At 46.8% G+C, this 15,722-nt stretch overlaps 1 protein-coding gene across 2 annotated transcripts in view; it reads left to right on the top strand.

Moving 5' to 3' along the window:
* Positions 1-3,073, top strand: part of Yap1 (Yes associated protein 1) — a 112,438-nt gene extending 109,365 nt beyond the window's left edge. For both annotated transcript variants that reach the window (XM_023709509.1, XM_004626153.2), the window contains one exon: positions 65-3,073. In XM_023709509.1, the coding sequence (XP_023565277.1) occupies positions 65-303 (239 nt within the window). In that variant the 3' untranslated portion in view covers positions 304-3,073. The remainder of the gene's footprint in view (positions 1-64) is intronic.
* Positions 3,074-15,722: the final 12,649 nt, after the last annotated feature.

Below are 15,722 nucleotides of genomic sequence, written 5' to 3'. Positions count from 1 at the left end.
ATGCTGCTCTGATGTTGTATTTTCAAAAGCTTACCACACTGTCTTTCTCTCTCTGCTGCACTAGGTGATACGATCAACCAAAGCACCCTGCCCTCACAGCAGAGCCGTTTCCCAGACTACCTTGAAGCCATTCCCGGAACAAATGTGGACCTTGGAACACTGGAAGGAGATGGGATGAACATAGAAGGGGAGGAGCTGATGCCCAGTCTGCAGGAGGCTCTGAGCTCTGACATCCTTAATGACATGGAGTCTGTTCTGGCCGCCACCAAGCTAGATAAAGAAAGCTTTCTTACATGGTTGTAGAGCCCTCAGGTAGACTGAATTCTAAATCTGTGAAGGATCTAAGGAGATAAGACATGTATACCTGAAATTTCCAAATAAGCCCGTTAAAATTTTTCTGGCTAATACAGAAAAAGATGAACAAACGTCCAGCAAGATTCTTTCATCCATTATTTTGCTCTTCCTTGTCCATTGCTGCTGTTAATATATTGCTGACCTCTTTCACAGTTGGCCCTAAAGAATCAAAAGAAGTCGTTTTGTTTCTTTTGCTACTCTTAACTACTGTTCCTTTCGGGGGCTGGGGAGATGAGCCTGCTGGGGTGACGAGTGCCAGTCCTTTTGCCCAGTTAGATGTTCGCTGATCATTCTAACTATGTAGACTCGGGAGTCAGAATGCTTCGTGTCACAACATTTAGTTTGTTGAAGTAGTTGTTTCTTCAGCTGCCCTTGGTCAGTGGAAAAACATGCCTTCTCATGACCAACCAGAAAGGTTGTACCTGGTGTGACGTACTTAACGCTGATTTGAAGAAAGAGTATAAACCAAGGCTGAAGACTGTTTTACTCTCAGTGGCTCTTTTCCTTAGTGCTATCATTAGTCACATACTGACCTTGATTTTATTTTAGGAGCTTATAAGGCATGAGTCAGTTTCCATAGAAATATATTAATTATTGCCACATACTCTAGTATAGGTTTGGGTGGATATTTTTGTGGGTGTTTTATTTTCTGTTTGGCTCTTGGGGGTGGGGGTTGGATGTTTTTTGTTTGTTTTTTCCAGAACCTAGGCAAATTATTATATTAGTGAGTCTGTTTATAGTTGTAGCTTGAGAAGGTTATCGTAGTTTGGTAAAATCTGTGTTTCCTGGTTTTTGCCATCTTATTTAAATCTTGATTATCCGCTTTTTCTATATATTCACACACACTTGTAATGTTTATAATAGTGTGATAGCAGAATGTATCTTTTTTTAGGCTTCTCTATTTTCCAGTTTATATTTTTAAGTGGTAGTTTTTAATGTATCTATTTAGAACACATGGGTGGTAGTTTATATTTCACAAGTAGTTTAATTCTGGTTGGGGAAATCTACAAATGTTTAAGGTAGTTTAGTATTCCAGAAAGGGTGTTACCATGGCTCGTGCCTAGAGGAGTGAGCACCCTGTGCGCTCTGGACACATGATCAGTATTACCTGAGGAGTTGAGAGGGGCAAATGAGATGGCTTGGTCCCCCTTGGACTAAATTGAATCTTGATAGGAAATTACTGAGTAGGTTTGTAATGTACGTGGCAGACTAAGCCTTCTAGGGGTTTACCTTCCGTCAGCTCTGGAACTTTACCTTCACCTTAGTTTTGGAAGTAAATTTTAGTACTTTTAGTTTTCATTTGTAATGAACACAGTAAATACTAGTAAGTTGAAATAAGGTTTTATAGAACTTGCTCCTACTTTTGCATGCTGAAAATTGACCCTGGGTAGTATGTAGAATACTTGTATGGTCATGAGTTAGCTGGTAAAGCAGTCAGATTAATAAATGTATATTGGTAGCTGAATTTAGCAAAGAGATAATCATGATTTACCTATATTTTTACAGGAAGAGATGTAACTAGAGTATGTGCCTACAGAAGTAATAATGGCTTCCAGAGAATATTGTTTAAAAGGAACAAAATGAGTATGAATTAACTCTTCAAATAAGCTATGAAGTAGTAGTTATGAATTATAGTGGCACCAACTACCCCCTCTATGATTTAAAGGTCTTTTCAATGCTTCTAAAATAAGCCCTTATTTTCAAGGGTTTATAAAGGACAAATTCTGTTTTCCTGGCTAAAGCTGCTATGAAAAGCCTCAGCTTGGGAAGATAACGGTTTTTGGTTTGGGGGTTTCAGGTTTTTGTTGTTTTGTTTTATTTTTTTTTGTTTTTTTCCAGTTACAAAATCTCAGTATTTTGACCCTTCAGATTGGAGGAGTGTAAAAGTGGAGTAAAGAAGTTTTATTTTAAATACTTTCAGTGCCTAAAAATAATGCAATTACTGTATTGTATACAGTGATTCATAAGTTGGTCATTCATCATAATTGACTTTATAGAATTTATTTAAAAAACAGCAAAAAGATTCAATCTTAAGTCTGGAGGGTATGGCCACTGTGCGGATGCATCAAGTTTTAGAACCATTATGAAATTCCACCCAGAATGCGAAATTGAGCTTATGGATGGTGCAGAATGTTGTGGTGGTCGTTAATGTGCAGAAGGTCAAAGCTACTTAGGAGTTCCTACAGTTTGCCAGTAAGATACAAAATCAGATCGCATCTTATATAGATCAGCAGAGTAGCTGTAGCTTAGTGGGAGGGTGGGAAGGTGGGTGTGAGTTGTGCAGAGTTAGCGGGACCTTGATAGAAAAAGTTATAAACTTGTTTTTCTTTAGTGAAGTCTTTTCTTGCATCTTGCTATCATTAAAGACAGTCGTTCCTAGAATTTCAGTCACTTCAGTTCACCCATAGAACAAAAACACATAGTCTTCCTTCCCCTGGACCCACTGCTCAGTGGTACCTCAATGTCTGGCAGTGCCTTGTTCCTGACTCAGTGCTTTGATCTTAGTGTGTGTAGCCTTTGTACTGACCTGAAGGAGCCCTCAGAGTCCCTTCTCCTTTTGAGTTTGAATCACAGCCTTCATGTGATCTTTATGTCCTTTTTCCTAATGTAAAAGTGTTTTCATGCTTCTTGGTTGTATTGGGTAGCATGGGGATAAGATTTTAACTGGTTATTCTTGAATTGCTTTTACAATAAACCAATTTTATAATCTTTAAATTCATCAGCTTTTTACATTTGTGTTCTTTCCAGTTAGGGCTCCTTAGATCTAGTTATAATTAATGGAGCACATTGATTTGAAGTTTCAGATTTTTCAAAGCATTATTTGTTACAATAACTGTTTTAAACATACTGCCTTAAAAATAAACAGTGTGACTGTGATACTGTGGCTGGAGGAATAATGTTGCTGTGTTAAGTGCTCATTAAATAGATGCGTTTCCTGTGGAGCATGAGATGGAAAAATAGCAGTTGTGTAAGTCGGAATTCAAGCCAGTCAGTGTTGAACCTGAAAGCAGTGCAAAACAGCAGGCAGCGTCCAGTGCTTAGCAGTTCATGCCCTTCCTCCGTCTGCGAAATGAGTGCTCAGATAACTTTTATCATTGCAAACATGTTTTTATAAGAATTGTGGGTTTGCCCATCTTAACAATTATTTCCTGTATCTTGAGAAAGTATTCTCCACATTTTAAATGTTATATATTAGAGATTTCTTTAATGCACACTTGAGATATATAATATATATATCTCCAGTGTTACTTTTTGTCTTGGTTTAGATATAAATAAGCATGCTCGTGTTAGGTACTTACATAAATTGTTACATTATTTTTTTCTTATGTAATATCTTTTTGTTTGTTTATGTCATTCAAATATATTCTTTCCTTAAACTCTTCCTTGTTGTTTTTAACAGTTGATAACATTTAAAACGTTTTTGTCTTACCAATCTCCTAACAGACTAAGCACCAACTGGCAGACATACAGAGACGTTCAAGTTAATTTTGCTGTCTAAAGTTCGGCGTGGCATTAGAAACACAGTATAGGTGCTGTTCTTGCACTGATGTGTAACTTTGTCTTGTGCCTTGTCGCGCCCCCTCAGGCTAGTGTCTAAGCAGGTGTTGGCCATTGCTTCCCGAGTGACTGGCCTACAGGAGCAGTACAGAGGAAACAGGCCTATATGACACCGTTTTTCCAATAGCATTTGGTTTTTATTTCTCTAAAATAGCCCCTCAGTTTTCAAAATAGAATGCTTATGTTAATTAAAAGTATTACATTAAGTTTTGTCAATAAAAAGATTTACAAATTTAAGTGGGAGTACAAAACTTTGAATAAGAAGTAGATTTGATTATCTTTGAAAATAACTTCTACGTGTTTATCTTCAGCTGTTTATACATACCAGTTTTAGTGAGGTAAATCTGAAAATTTTTATGCTTTGCTATTTATAATTTCTTTACACTGGTAGGATACTAACTTTGAGGGAATTGACATTGTTTCCCTCCATTCAGTACAAAATAGAATGATACAGATACTGCCTCAAAACCATCCCTTGTGGCTTGGTGTGTACCTGAGTGGTAGACGACGTGCTTCCTCCGCGTGAAGCCCCTGGTTTGCCCCCTAGCTCCAGAGAAAGGGTCTGTGCCCCTGGCGTTGGTGTGCTGCCACTCACTAGGGAACCTCTCCGAGGAGAGTGCACTCTGGCTGTGCTGTGGCAGTGTGGACTGCTGGTACAAGGAAGCCTCAGTGGTGCTTTGGAGGGTGGTGGGTCAGGTTTAATTCTTCCTGGCTTCCATTTCTTTCTTTCCTTTTTTCCCTGCCTCAGGTTTATTTGCACAAAGAGCACAGGAAGACACCAGCATCCCACAGATGGCACCCCAGGGGCACACCAGTCCTCCTGTTTTTACATCAGCAGACAAGAGGCTTTTACTGTGGAGCCTTCACAGGGGCCTGGGCACCTTTGGGAGCCTGGTCCTTAGCTGGAGCAGAAGCTGGGGCCTGGGCCTTTGGCCAGCAAGGCCTGCGACTGTAGGCATTGTGGGCACTGATACACTTCCCAAGCCTGGGGCAGGCAATGTAGGCAAGTCGAGTGAGGCTGCAGTTTATTTCCTTTGGAATGATCTTGGGCTTTGCAAGGGCCTTGATATCCTTGGCACATGCACTCACGGCCTGGCATTGTTTGCTTGCGTCTTCTGGAAGCCCTTCTTGTTGTGCTTCTTGGTAAAATGCATGTTTTAAGGAACTTGGGATCTACCCCTTCAGAGATTCGTCTCTTTGTGACCGAGGTTTCTTGATGCCATTTCTGTCCCATTTTCTGGACTGGTTGTGCGTGGTGTGGTTCTTGGATGTGGCCATAACTGCACTGTAAACCACAGCGACCAAGCGCCTGGAACTGGAAGATGAAAAGCTGGTTTGCGTTTCTTAACAGCTGAGGTTGCAAAAGAAGAGAAGCCCTAAAAACCCTTTTGCATGTTTATTTTCTGATGTCAACCAGAGCTTCCCTGGTCCTGGCCACTGGCATTTATAGTGAAAACTGGGCTTGATTGGGGTAAGTTCAAGCACTGCTGTCCTTTGACTCTAGGGCTCTGCATGTGCTGGAGACTCAGGCATGGCATCACCCCTGGTTGGCATCCCTGTCCCACTGAAATGCCTTACATTTGTTCTCTATTTTAGTTACAAGAACCTTCCAGTCAGCCGTTTTCTGAGTTAAAAATCCAGCAAGAGCCAGGTATGGTGGCCATGCCTGTAACCCTAGCAGCTCCAGGGGCCAGGGAGATGGCTCAGAATAAGCACTTGCCTGGCAGGTGCAGGGTCCTGAGTTCAATCCCCGGTACTGCAAAAAAAAATAAATCCTAGCAACTCCAGAAGGTTGGAGGGCTGTGGTCAGGGGTGGGAGAGATTGTGAGACACCGGCTGGGGTCCCTGGCATTGCCACAGACACCTGTACAAGGACACTGCCATTGTACCAGCAGGATGGACGATTTCCTAGCTGTGAGTATAGCCCTTACCTGAAAGACTCAGTACTGCTGCAAGTAAGACAGTTACAAGATCCGTTGGGAATAAAATGAGATGATCCTAAAAAGACGTGTTTTTACTCTGCCATAGTTTCATAAATTCCTAAACTAAGGGACCTTATTTCCAAGCTGTTGTAACTGGCAGAAGCAAAAACAACACCCTGACAATCTTCCTATCATCTATGCCTACTGGGAAGAGTATTTGGGGAACTCTCAGCAAAGGGATTGCATACATAAAATTACTGAACAACTGTTCTGCTACTTAAAGCTATTACTTAAGTGAAGCCAGCCAGGGACAGTGGCATATGCCTACAATCCCAGCTACTTGAGGGGCTAGGGCAAAAGGGTCTGTAGTTCAAAGCCAGCCCAGACAACTTAGCAAGATTCTGTCTCAAAATTTAAAATAAAAATATAAAGAACCCCAGGGATGTAGGTCAATGGTAGAGTGCGTGCCTAGCATGTGTGAGGCTCTGAGTTGCTTCCCCAGCATCCAAACAAAACCAAGCAAAGCCAGGAGCAGCAGCACACAAGTGTAGCCCTAGCCCATGGGGGAGAGTGAGATAGAAGAGTCACTTGGGTCTAGGCGTTTTGGGTCAGCATGGGCAATACGGCCAATTTTCATCTCAAAAATGAAAATGGAACTGTTAAAAATGCCTTAGTGTAGCTCTGTGAAATTGATTGTTTACAAACAAATGGATGGACACGCAGGGATCAGTTCTAAAAGTAAACTTTTAAAATCAATCGATTTCTTGGGATTTTGATACTCTACTCCATGTCCTCATCCTTAGAATGTTTCATCATACAGTTTGCCTGAACAGTGGAGACTATATAAAGCAACCTCATGATGTGAATAACTCCTTGCATCCAGTTTTCATTGTGGGTGTTATTAGAAGCTGCATGTTTCTTTTAAGGTATTTGCCTAATTTCAACAGTTCCTACGTTAAAGTGCATTTACGCAGAATTGAATTGATTGCCTCTGTGGCCAGTTAAAGCAATTTTCGCAAAGATGAGGATCCTGTAGTGGGATTGACGAAACGCTGCCACATTTCAGTCCTGCCTGTGCGAGCAGGGTGAGGCTGCTGGGAAACCTAGGGGTTGATTTTCCTTCAACCTGGGATTTAAGTAGCTTGTGTTTTAAGGAAATCTTTGTGGGGGGTGGAGACAAGCACATCACAGAAGCCGGCAGCAGCATTCCATGGGCCGCCTAGGGGTGGTGATCCAACTCTGAGTCTTAGGTTCTGTTAGAGGTGCAAACGAGCTGCCGCACCGAGCTGTCTAAAAGCTCACACAGGCCCTGTGAGTTTGAGCTGTGGGGAGAGGCCATTCGCTGAGCTGTGTGCTCTGTTGAACGCAGGAAGTCGGGAGCCCTACAGAATCCCAGTGAGATTGCCTTGAGGAGAATCTGGCCTAAGGGGTTAGTTCTGTAATCTGAATCACTGAACAGCATAGCTGCTACCTGTGTGCGAGGCCTACACAGTTTCTGTGGAGCTTCCAAATCAGCCTGAGCCCAGGTGCACTCCGTCCAGAACAGCAGCTGTTTGCCCAGGGCCTGTGTGACCAGTGTGCTCGGAGGTACATCCTGATCAGAATGGAGCAGCAGTCACGGCCAAGGAGGGTATTGGTTACTTAGAGCTATTGATCAAGTCTCTGCGAGTCTCCCGAAGTTACTGGAGCAAGTCCCAATGTCTAGCCACTTCCACTTTCCCTAGTGGTGGTCTAGCCTGCCGAGCACAGCAGATTTGAAAAGCAGATTATTCCGATCGAGACCGCACAGCCCTCACTGCTGTGAGAGCTGAAGCCTGTGAGGAAAGTGGAATACTAAGGACCGTTTCCATGATCGCAGAGCATGTAGAGTTCCCCAGACGCTGCCACATCTAGAGCCTATAAAAGGTACCTCAGATGCCACACTGGCTACTAGACTCTGGAAGCTTTAGGGCAGAGCACATAGCTAGGAAGTATTTTCTGTGTATGTGTCCGAGGTGAGCCATTTCCATGGGTTCGTTTTGGTGACTTGGTTCAAAGCTTCCGCACTCCTGGCTGCACTCAGTAGGACCTTGGGCCTGCACAGAATCCTAGGAAGAGCACCACAACAGTAAGAGTGAAAATAAACAAAAAACCCTTAATAGGTTGTTAAATCTTAGACCTTTTTAAAGTCCTGTGTTCATCTATCCAACAGACGTCAGCTAATAGTCTAGTGTTGGGCAATAGCATGGTGACTTCCATAAGAGGATTACAAACTTGCATGGTGCTAAGGCGTACTTAGCACAGTGGGCCAGGACAGCACACTCTGGCGAGGTCACTGTCCCCTGGACTGAGAGCAGCTTCATCTGGTGCTGTTTTCGGCTAGGCACTGCCATGGCCACCCCAACATAAGCGGTTCATGAAGAGCAGAGCAAAAGGCAGGAAAGGAAGGCTAGGAGTACGCGGGGGAGGAGACAACTGGGCGACAAGTACTTCATGGACTGATTCATTTGGTGATTTGAGTGTCTGGCTCAGCACAGTGATGCACACCTCTAATCTTGGCTCCAGGTTGCTGAAGTGGGAGGATTGTGAGTTCAAGTACAGCCAACATAGCAAACTAGTCTCAGAAAGTAGCTAGGATGTGTCAGGCACTATTCTGGGAATGTAAAAGTCAAAACAGAAAGGCATGTCTTTGGGAAGTTGGTGCCCTTGACAGGCCAGAATCGGATAAAGATGGGCGATGTGTGTGGCGGTCTCACCCGATACCCAGGCACTTTGCCAAGCTCTCAGTTTATTAACGCATCTAATCCTTAGGTATTGTGGTGTGGCAGCTAAGTATACTAACGTAGAGGTCACGTATCTTGAATAGTGACTTTGGATAGTTTGGCTCCAGAATCTGACTGACCTTTGCTTGAATTCTAGGAATGGAAAATTTGAGTATCCTTTGAGCTCTAGAGACCAAGGTTTGTTAGAGGGCAGTATTATCAGAATTTCCCTAAAGGCTGTCACATGGGCAGGAAATTGTAAGCAGACTTCCCTGAAGAGTGGCCGCGGTGGGTGCACGTAGAGGACGCAGGCACATGTGTACACAGCAGCTTGAGCACGTGAACAGGACTCGATTGCTGCTGTGTGTCCTCGCACTACTGTGGATTGGTTTTTTTTCCTAGCCTGCAGGGCAGAAGAGGATTTCAAAGAAACTGAGTTGGCTTCCCCAGTATTGTAGTCAGATCCCTTTGGCTGGCAGGTGGGCACTGTAGGACAGGGCTGTGCTGTGCAGTTTATTGAGAGGAAAGCAGGCTGTGCCTGTAGCTGTTTAGGCCAAGATGGGAGGTGAGACCAGCCTGGGGCAACACAGGGAGGCTCTGGGCATGGTAGCACAGACCTGTAGGCCGGCACTGGGGAGATGGCGGCAAGGGACTCTCAAGGTCAGCCCAAGTGGCAGCAGAACCCCATAAAAAATTAGAGAACCTGAGTAGATCACAAGAAAAGCTGAACACGTGAGGCCATCGAGAGCAGCCACATAAGGGCCATAAAGGCTTTATTTTGAAGTCTTTGAACAGGAAAACAAGCCATAGACAGGAAATCTTTTGCCCAGCATAGATTCTGTCGCTTTGCCCATGCTGAGCAGTGGCTAAGCCTGCAGTTACAGTGCTGAGGTAGCATGAACCCTGTTCTCAGGGAGCTTGTGGGCTGGTGCAAAAGTAGCCTTCAATAAGGAATTAGGCAGGGATTCCCCTCTGGCACAGCGCCTGCCTGGTAAACAAGGTTCTGAGCTCCATTCCCAGGATCAAAAAAGAACAAAACTAAAACCATCACAACTGTTGGGGAATAGTTGCATTGCAACAGTTAGAAAACAGAAGCAGAAGTTCAGTGAGTCCAGTCTGCCCTCGGTGGCCGGGATGTGTTAAAGCAAAAACTCCCACTTTACCTGAATGGAGATTTGGCTGTGTGGCCATCACAAGCCTGTGCCCCGCTTACCCTGTTGCTGTGTGGTTCACTGGAGACCCGTGAACAGAGAGCAGACTCCCCGTAGAGCCAGCAGAGAGGGGCACTATGGTGCAAGGACGCAGTAAGGAGAGGCAGGCCAGCAGCCGTGGCGGGGGTGGAAACTCGGTGAGTGTCCTGCACAGCCCCTCCCTCCAGAAGGAGTGTCAGACTCTCGGTGTAGGAGAGTAATGTCAGAAACCAGTCAGCCTGGAGGAGAGTAAAACAGACAACTGCTCTCCACAGAGTGAGGCCTGTAGAGGCAAAGCCGCTGCCTCAGTCAGTCAGCATACACTGAAGACACGGCACCTGGTTAGGACGCTGCCGGGAGTTGGATAGAGCTCCATAGAACAGCACCTGTGTGATGAGCACGGAGCTCAGGGCTGATGCCCAGCACCACCTGGAGTGCTAGTGATCTGGCCTTGTGACCATTGTCGCCAGCATACTTTGGGAGCCCCGAGCATGAGTAGAGACCTGACCTCAGGGACCAAAGGAAAGGCCTCATGAGGAAGGACTTGGAGTGAGCACGGTGTTCATCACCATGAAGAGGACAGGAGCTGCTGTCCGCTGAAGACAATAAACACGGGTGAACTGGAGCCCTGCAGCTGGAGCCTAGCAGGAGACAGTGGGTAGCCGAGGTGGACGGGCAGATGAGCGAGAGTCCATCCTGCGGGCAGTAGAAGATGCCAAGTAGGGGCTGCAGCCAGCCCATCGGCCTGCTTCAAGAACTGCTGCGTTCTGACTGCTGTGTGATTGTGACAGGCGTAAGTGAGCACAGCTGGGGTCCAGGCAGGCAGTGATTGCGGTGACCACGGTGGGCGATGGTGGGCTGCACTAATGCACTCCGGCTGCGAAGTGAAGGAAGAACTGCAGGCTGCAGAACTGGCTCTGAGGAGGGGTGTGCTGCAGAATGGTGGGGAGGAGCAGCGTGGGGAAAGTGACCGGGACCAGGACCCACTGCAGAGCAGCCCTCAGAGGTGGCTCACCGTGCACAGCTGCTACTGTGTTGATCCTCCCTTGCCTGGAAAGAGCTGATTCAGGTGGTGGGCTTCATGGACAGGTCTAGAGCATTAGACTCTTCTAGCAGGACACCGTGGGAACTCCGCGAGACCAGTGCTTGACCCGTTTTAAAAGCAAGAACAGGCTGGGGAGCTAGCTCGGTGGCATAAGCACCTACCTGCCAAGTGCAAGGTCCTGAGTTCAACCCCTGGTACCTGTGGCCCCCCCAAAAATAACAAAAGTGAGAACAGAACCAAAGGAAACTAAAATATATCCAACAGTCCCAAATGGATGACATCAATTGAAGAGGTTTTTTTACATCATTTAAGTGCAAATTAAATTCCATGAGAATATCTGTTTAAAATAATTCCTAGGCCAAGAAGGACGGGGGGTCCCATCCTTTTAACTGAGTAACCAAGTCAGGCCTAGGGGACTGCATCTGGACATGCTGGCGTTAGGTCTGGTAGGTAGCTCGGCCCCTTTACGTGCGCACCCACTGCCTGCGTACAGCATGGAGCTCAGTGGGGTTTGCTTTCCGCAGCCAACCTAGTGATCGAGGATGCACTTGCGTGTAAGCTGTTGCCCCAGCCTGAGGCGCACAGACGGGTGTCTGGAACAAGAGCACGCCATGGCAGGTGCAGAGACGTGAAGACGGAGCTGTAAGTGCAGCCCAGGTGGGAGCCACTGACAGACTGCGCTGGCCGGAGTCAGAGCTCATGCACACGACTGCTGGGCCGATTCCGCTGCGCGCTCTCCCCGAGTGCGGGTGGCGGAGGCCAGTAGTTGGCCACCCCCGGAGCACATTGCTGGAATGCGGCCACCAGGTAAAGAGATCTGCATGCTAGCAGCAAGTGCCCACTGTAAGGGGCCTGCAGTCCTCAGCATAAAAACTGGGAAGACAAGAAAGGCTACCAAACGCCTCTGAAAACCCCAAATTCCACCAAAGCATGAGGCGCCCCCAGGAGGCATCAGTGGGCAGAAAATCAGAAGCCACACAGCTAAATTATACAAAATGCTAAGAGAAAAAATAGATTTGATAACGTGCTTGACAAGCTCAAAGACGATGTAACTAGACATGTAACAGGCTTAAAAATGATGACTGAGTTTACAGAAGACACTAATGAAAAGCCAGCTGAGCCAAGCAAAATGATAAAATCCACAACTGGCCAGTTTGGAAAGAATTAAGAGTCCTAGAGAAGAAATGTCTGGAGCAGAAATCCAGGACAGAGAAAGACGGGCACCTAGGGAGGGCCAGCAAGGAATCTCCAAGTCAGCAGTGTGGAAAAGCAAGCATTCTGAAGTGAGAAAAGTGGTCTGACACAGGACAAATTGAAAGAGAAAGCTGCTCAACAGCAATCTAGAGTGTGGGTGTGGTGAGAGGAAATGCCTCCCAGGGCCCTGGCCTCCCACACCATCTAGGAACCACTCGGTGTGAGGGACAGTCAACTCTTCCACAGCAACCTGCCTGACACAACTCACCATCACTCTGAGCTCCCTACCAGGCACTGCCACTGAGATCCTGGCAAGCCAGGGACTCAGAAGCCCAAAGCGGGAAAATGGTGTGTGAGACAATGAAGCCATGCACTTGCATTTTGAAAACAGTGGTGCTCCAGCCCCTGGGAGCAGCAGGACTGGAAAGGGCAGGTTTGCATGACACAGAAAAAGTTGCTCATTGTCTCCGTGTGCAGCCTGAGTGTGGGGCTTGCTCGGCCTGCAATTGCCGGCAGGCTTCTGAGGAGCCCGGCCGCATCTCTTCACTGTGGGCACAGAGCTCAGGGAGACATTGAGTACGTACGTGAGGAAGTGAGGGGAGACCAGTGGGCGGAAAGGTGGAGACTGGTGTCTGGGTCAGAGGGCTTGGGCCCTGCAATGGACAGTAGGCTTGTGGAAAGCAAACACATGTACACCTGCCCATGCCAAGCAGAAAGCAGCGCAGCACCACAGCTGGTACAGGAGGTCTCAGCTGTGGGGGCAGACACACATTGCATCCCTGGAAACATAAGGTGGAGGGCATGGGGACACAGTGCTCCCGTTGTTCCCCCAAACCCTCACTGTTTCCCCCGTTGTTTTCTTGGAGACACCTGAGATGGTCTGAAATCCTGCCTCCCACCCCCCTCATTGCCCTGGCAAAGGGTCTGGCCTAGGTTGGTGGGCAGGCTAAACGGAGCGACAGACATCTTGATGCGCAGCAGTGCCTGGGCCAGGGGTCTTCCAGCAACACACGACAAGGCAAACCTGTGGGGAGAAGTGGAGACGACTGTGAGCTCCCTGGTGGGGGTCAAGGAACAGCAAAAGAACCAGGAGCTGAACAAATGGTAGCACATCCACTTCTTCCCAGGGCAATTCATGGGATCAGATGTTGAGACTGCATCAGAAGCCTGCAGCCGACCATCCTTGGAGCAGCCTGCAGCCCGAAGTGATGCAGCCCGCAGCTGGCTGGCAGCTGATGCCAGGGTAGAGGGAGCAGGGTGGTTACTCCAGACCAAGGCTCCAGAAGCTCAGTGAAGGTTTTCTTTGCTTTTGCTTCCTTCTTCATTCTAGGTCATCTTGGTTGGTTCTTTCTGGTTCTTGTTTTATTGATTTTTTATTTTACTTTATTCTTTAAGGTTTTCCTAGTCATTCTTTTAGTCCTTCTCTTCCACAACTTTCTCTTCTCCACTTTTTCCCTCTCAGCCCTCACTTTCTTCTTGCCTTCTTTCTCCTCAGCTTCCATATGGCACATGTATAGCAGGGGTCAGCCTATACACAGCAGTGAGTAGCAACCAGGACTATGCCTCAGTCCTTGGGTGAGTCAGGGTGTCATTACCCAGACTGTGCTTAGGGAATCCAGAAAGGACTACAAGTGTGTTAACAGGTTCTAGCAACCTCACAGCCTCCCCACACTAAATACACTTGCCTCTCTTGAGCCCTAAATACACATTCATTTATCTGCAGACTTCTCGCCTTTGTAAATCTCTTAAACACCCTCAACACTAGCTGTAGGGCCGGCGAGATAGCTCAGCTGACTAAGCACCTCCTATGGCAAGCTCAGGGACCAGGGTTCCACTCCTGGTCCCACATACTATGCTGGCCCTGCCCCCGAGTCCGGGCGTGGTGGCACATGCCTATAATCCCAGTGCTGGGGAAGCTGAAAGCAGGAGGATCACTATGAGTCCGAGCTACATAGTGAGACCCTGTACCTAATACATAAATGGGGGGGGGGACACTAGCCGTTGACTCCAACTATAAAAATAATTCCAACAGAGTCCAACCTCATTCTTGTTTTCCACCTAGTGGTTTCTCTTACCCCTCCTCCTCCTCCCACTAACATGGCCCCTTCTTTCCTTCCCCTGCCTTCCACATCCCAGATGAACCTCCAGTGGCAGTGTAATACAGCCTGTGGGGGCCATCGATAGAAGGGTGAAATGATCAAGACGAGTTTTATGTGCATGAATGATGTCTGTTTGAATCTGTTGCTGCCACTACAACTAGTGCCGTCCTCTCCGTGCAATATAGAGACGGACTCAGCCTACATAAAGTGAATAGGTTGAAGCGGTAAGCAACATTTCTTACAAATAAAGCCAAGGTTGCATCACTGGAAGACTGAAACTAATTCAGAATATCTTCATACCAACATTTTCTCATTGTTAAACCTCAGTCCTCAGCACAGTTCCTCCAGAGACTCCCCACTCTCCCAATGCAAATCGAAGGGTCACTCGTAGAGAGAAAACCAAATAGCCAAGCTGCATGGAATACAAAAGAATCTAAGAAAATCAGCAAGCTCAGAGATGACATAACCAAAAATATAGTAGAACTAACCAGTTGACCAGTAAGAGCTGACCAACAATGTTCAAATTGTGAATGGTAAATTTATCAAAAAAAAAAAAAAAATACACTCCTCAAAAAGGTGGAAACAGAAGTTCAGGAGATGAATTTTATTGGATATGCAAGCAGGAGAAATGACCAATGTGAAGACAACCCAGGCCTTGAGGACAGGAGGAAAACACATGATGTTATACTCAGAAACTATGAAGATAACGCAAGGAAAATTCATCCAACGGCTATAGATGATGGTAAGAATAACACTCACTGGAGTTAGAAATCATAGGACAGCAATGTGGAATAAAAATTCTATTCACAGAAATCACAGCAGCAAACTCTAAACATGGAGAAAGAACTCCATCTACAGATAAGTAAGGCTTGTGAGATGCCAACAATTACAATGAAAAAGGAAGCTCCTCATGACACATCATACGCAAAATCCCAGAAATCCAAAACAAGAACAACTTTAAAGGTGGTGAGAGGGAGACGACCCAGGCCGCGGGATCCTGAACAGACCCAGAGTGCAGGCCCGGCTAGTGAGTGAGACGACTGGGAGCCGCGGGATCCTGAACAGACCCAGAGCGCAGGCCTGGCGAGTGAGTGAGACAACCGAGGCCGCGGGATCCTGAACAGACCCAGAGCAAAGGCCTGGCAGTGAGTGAGACGACCCGGGCCGCGGGATCCGGAATAGACCTAGAGCGCAAGCCCGGGGAGTGAGTGAGACGACCCAGGCCGTGGGATCCTGAACAGACCCAGAGCACAGGCCTGGCGAGTGAATGAGACGACGGCGGCCCGGGGATCCTCATTTGACCCAGGATGCATGCAGGCCCAGCACAGAACCCTTCAACAGAACTCCCTGCAAAGAGGCTAGAGGCATGACCCACCCAGCTGATTCAGGAGCCGAACACCTTGCCAGAGAGACACAAAGGGTTCAACTCTAAGGCCTGCAGCAGAAAGAAGTGGAGCACAGCAGCCAGATCCAAACAGCACCCACCTGGAGGAATCCGAACTTCATTGATCCGGAACTGGTGCTAAGGTAATAACTCTGTCTAAGCTCTACACCAAAGGTCAGAAGACAGGTGTACAAAATGACAAAGAGAAGGAACAAAATGCAGTCTCAGGCCCCGA

The sequence above is a fragment of the Octodon degus genome, unplaced genomic scaffold (genome assembly GCF_000260255.1).
Source record: "Octodon degus isolate 3935 unplaced genomic scaffold, OctDeg1.0 scaffold00012, whole genome shotgun sequence".
Classification (NCBI taxonomy): Eukaryota; Metazoa; Chordata; class Mammalia; order Rodentia; family Octodontidae; genus Octodon; species Octodon degus.
Note: the sequence above shows the minus strand (reverse complement) of the source record. Positions and strands in the feature narration are given on the sequence as shown.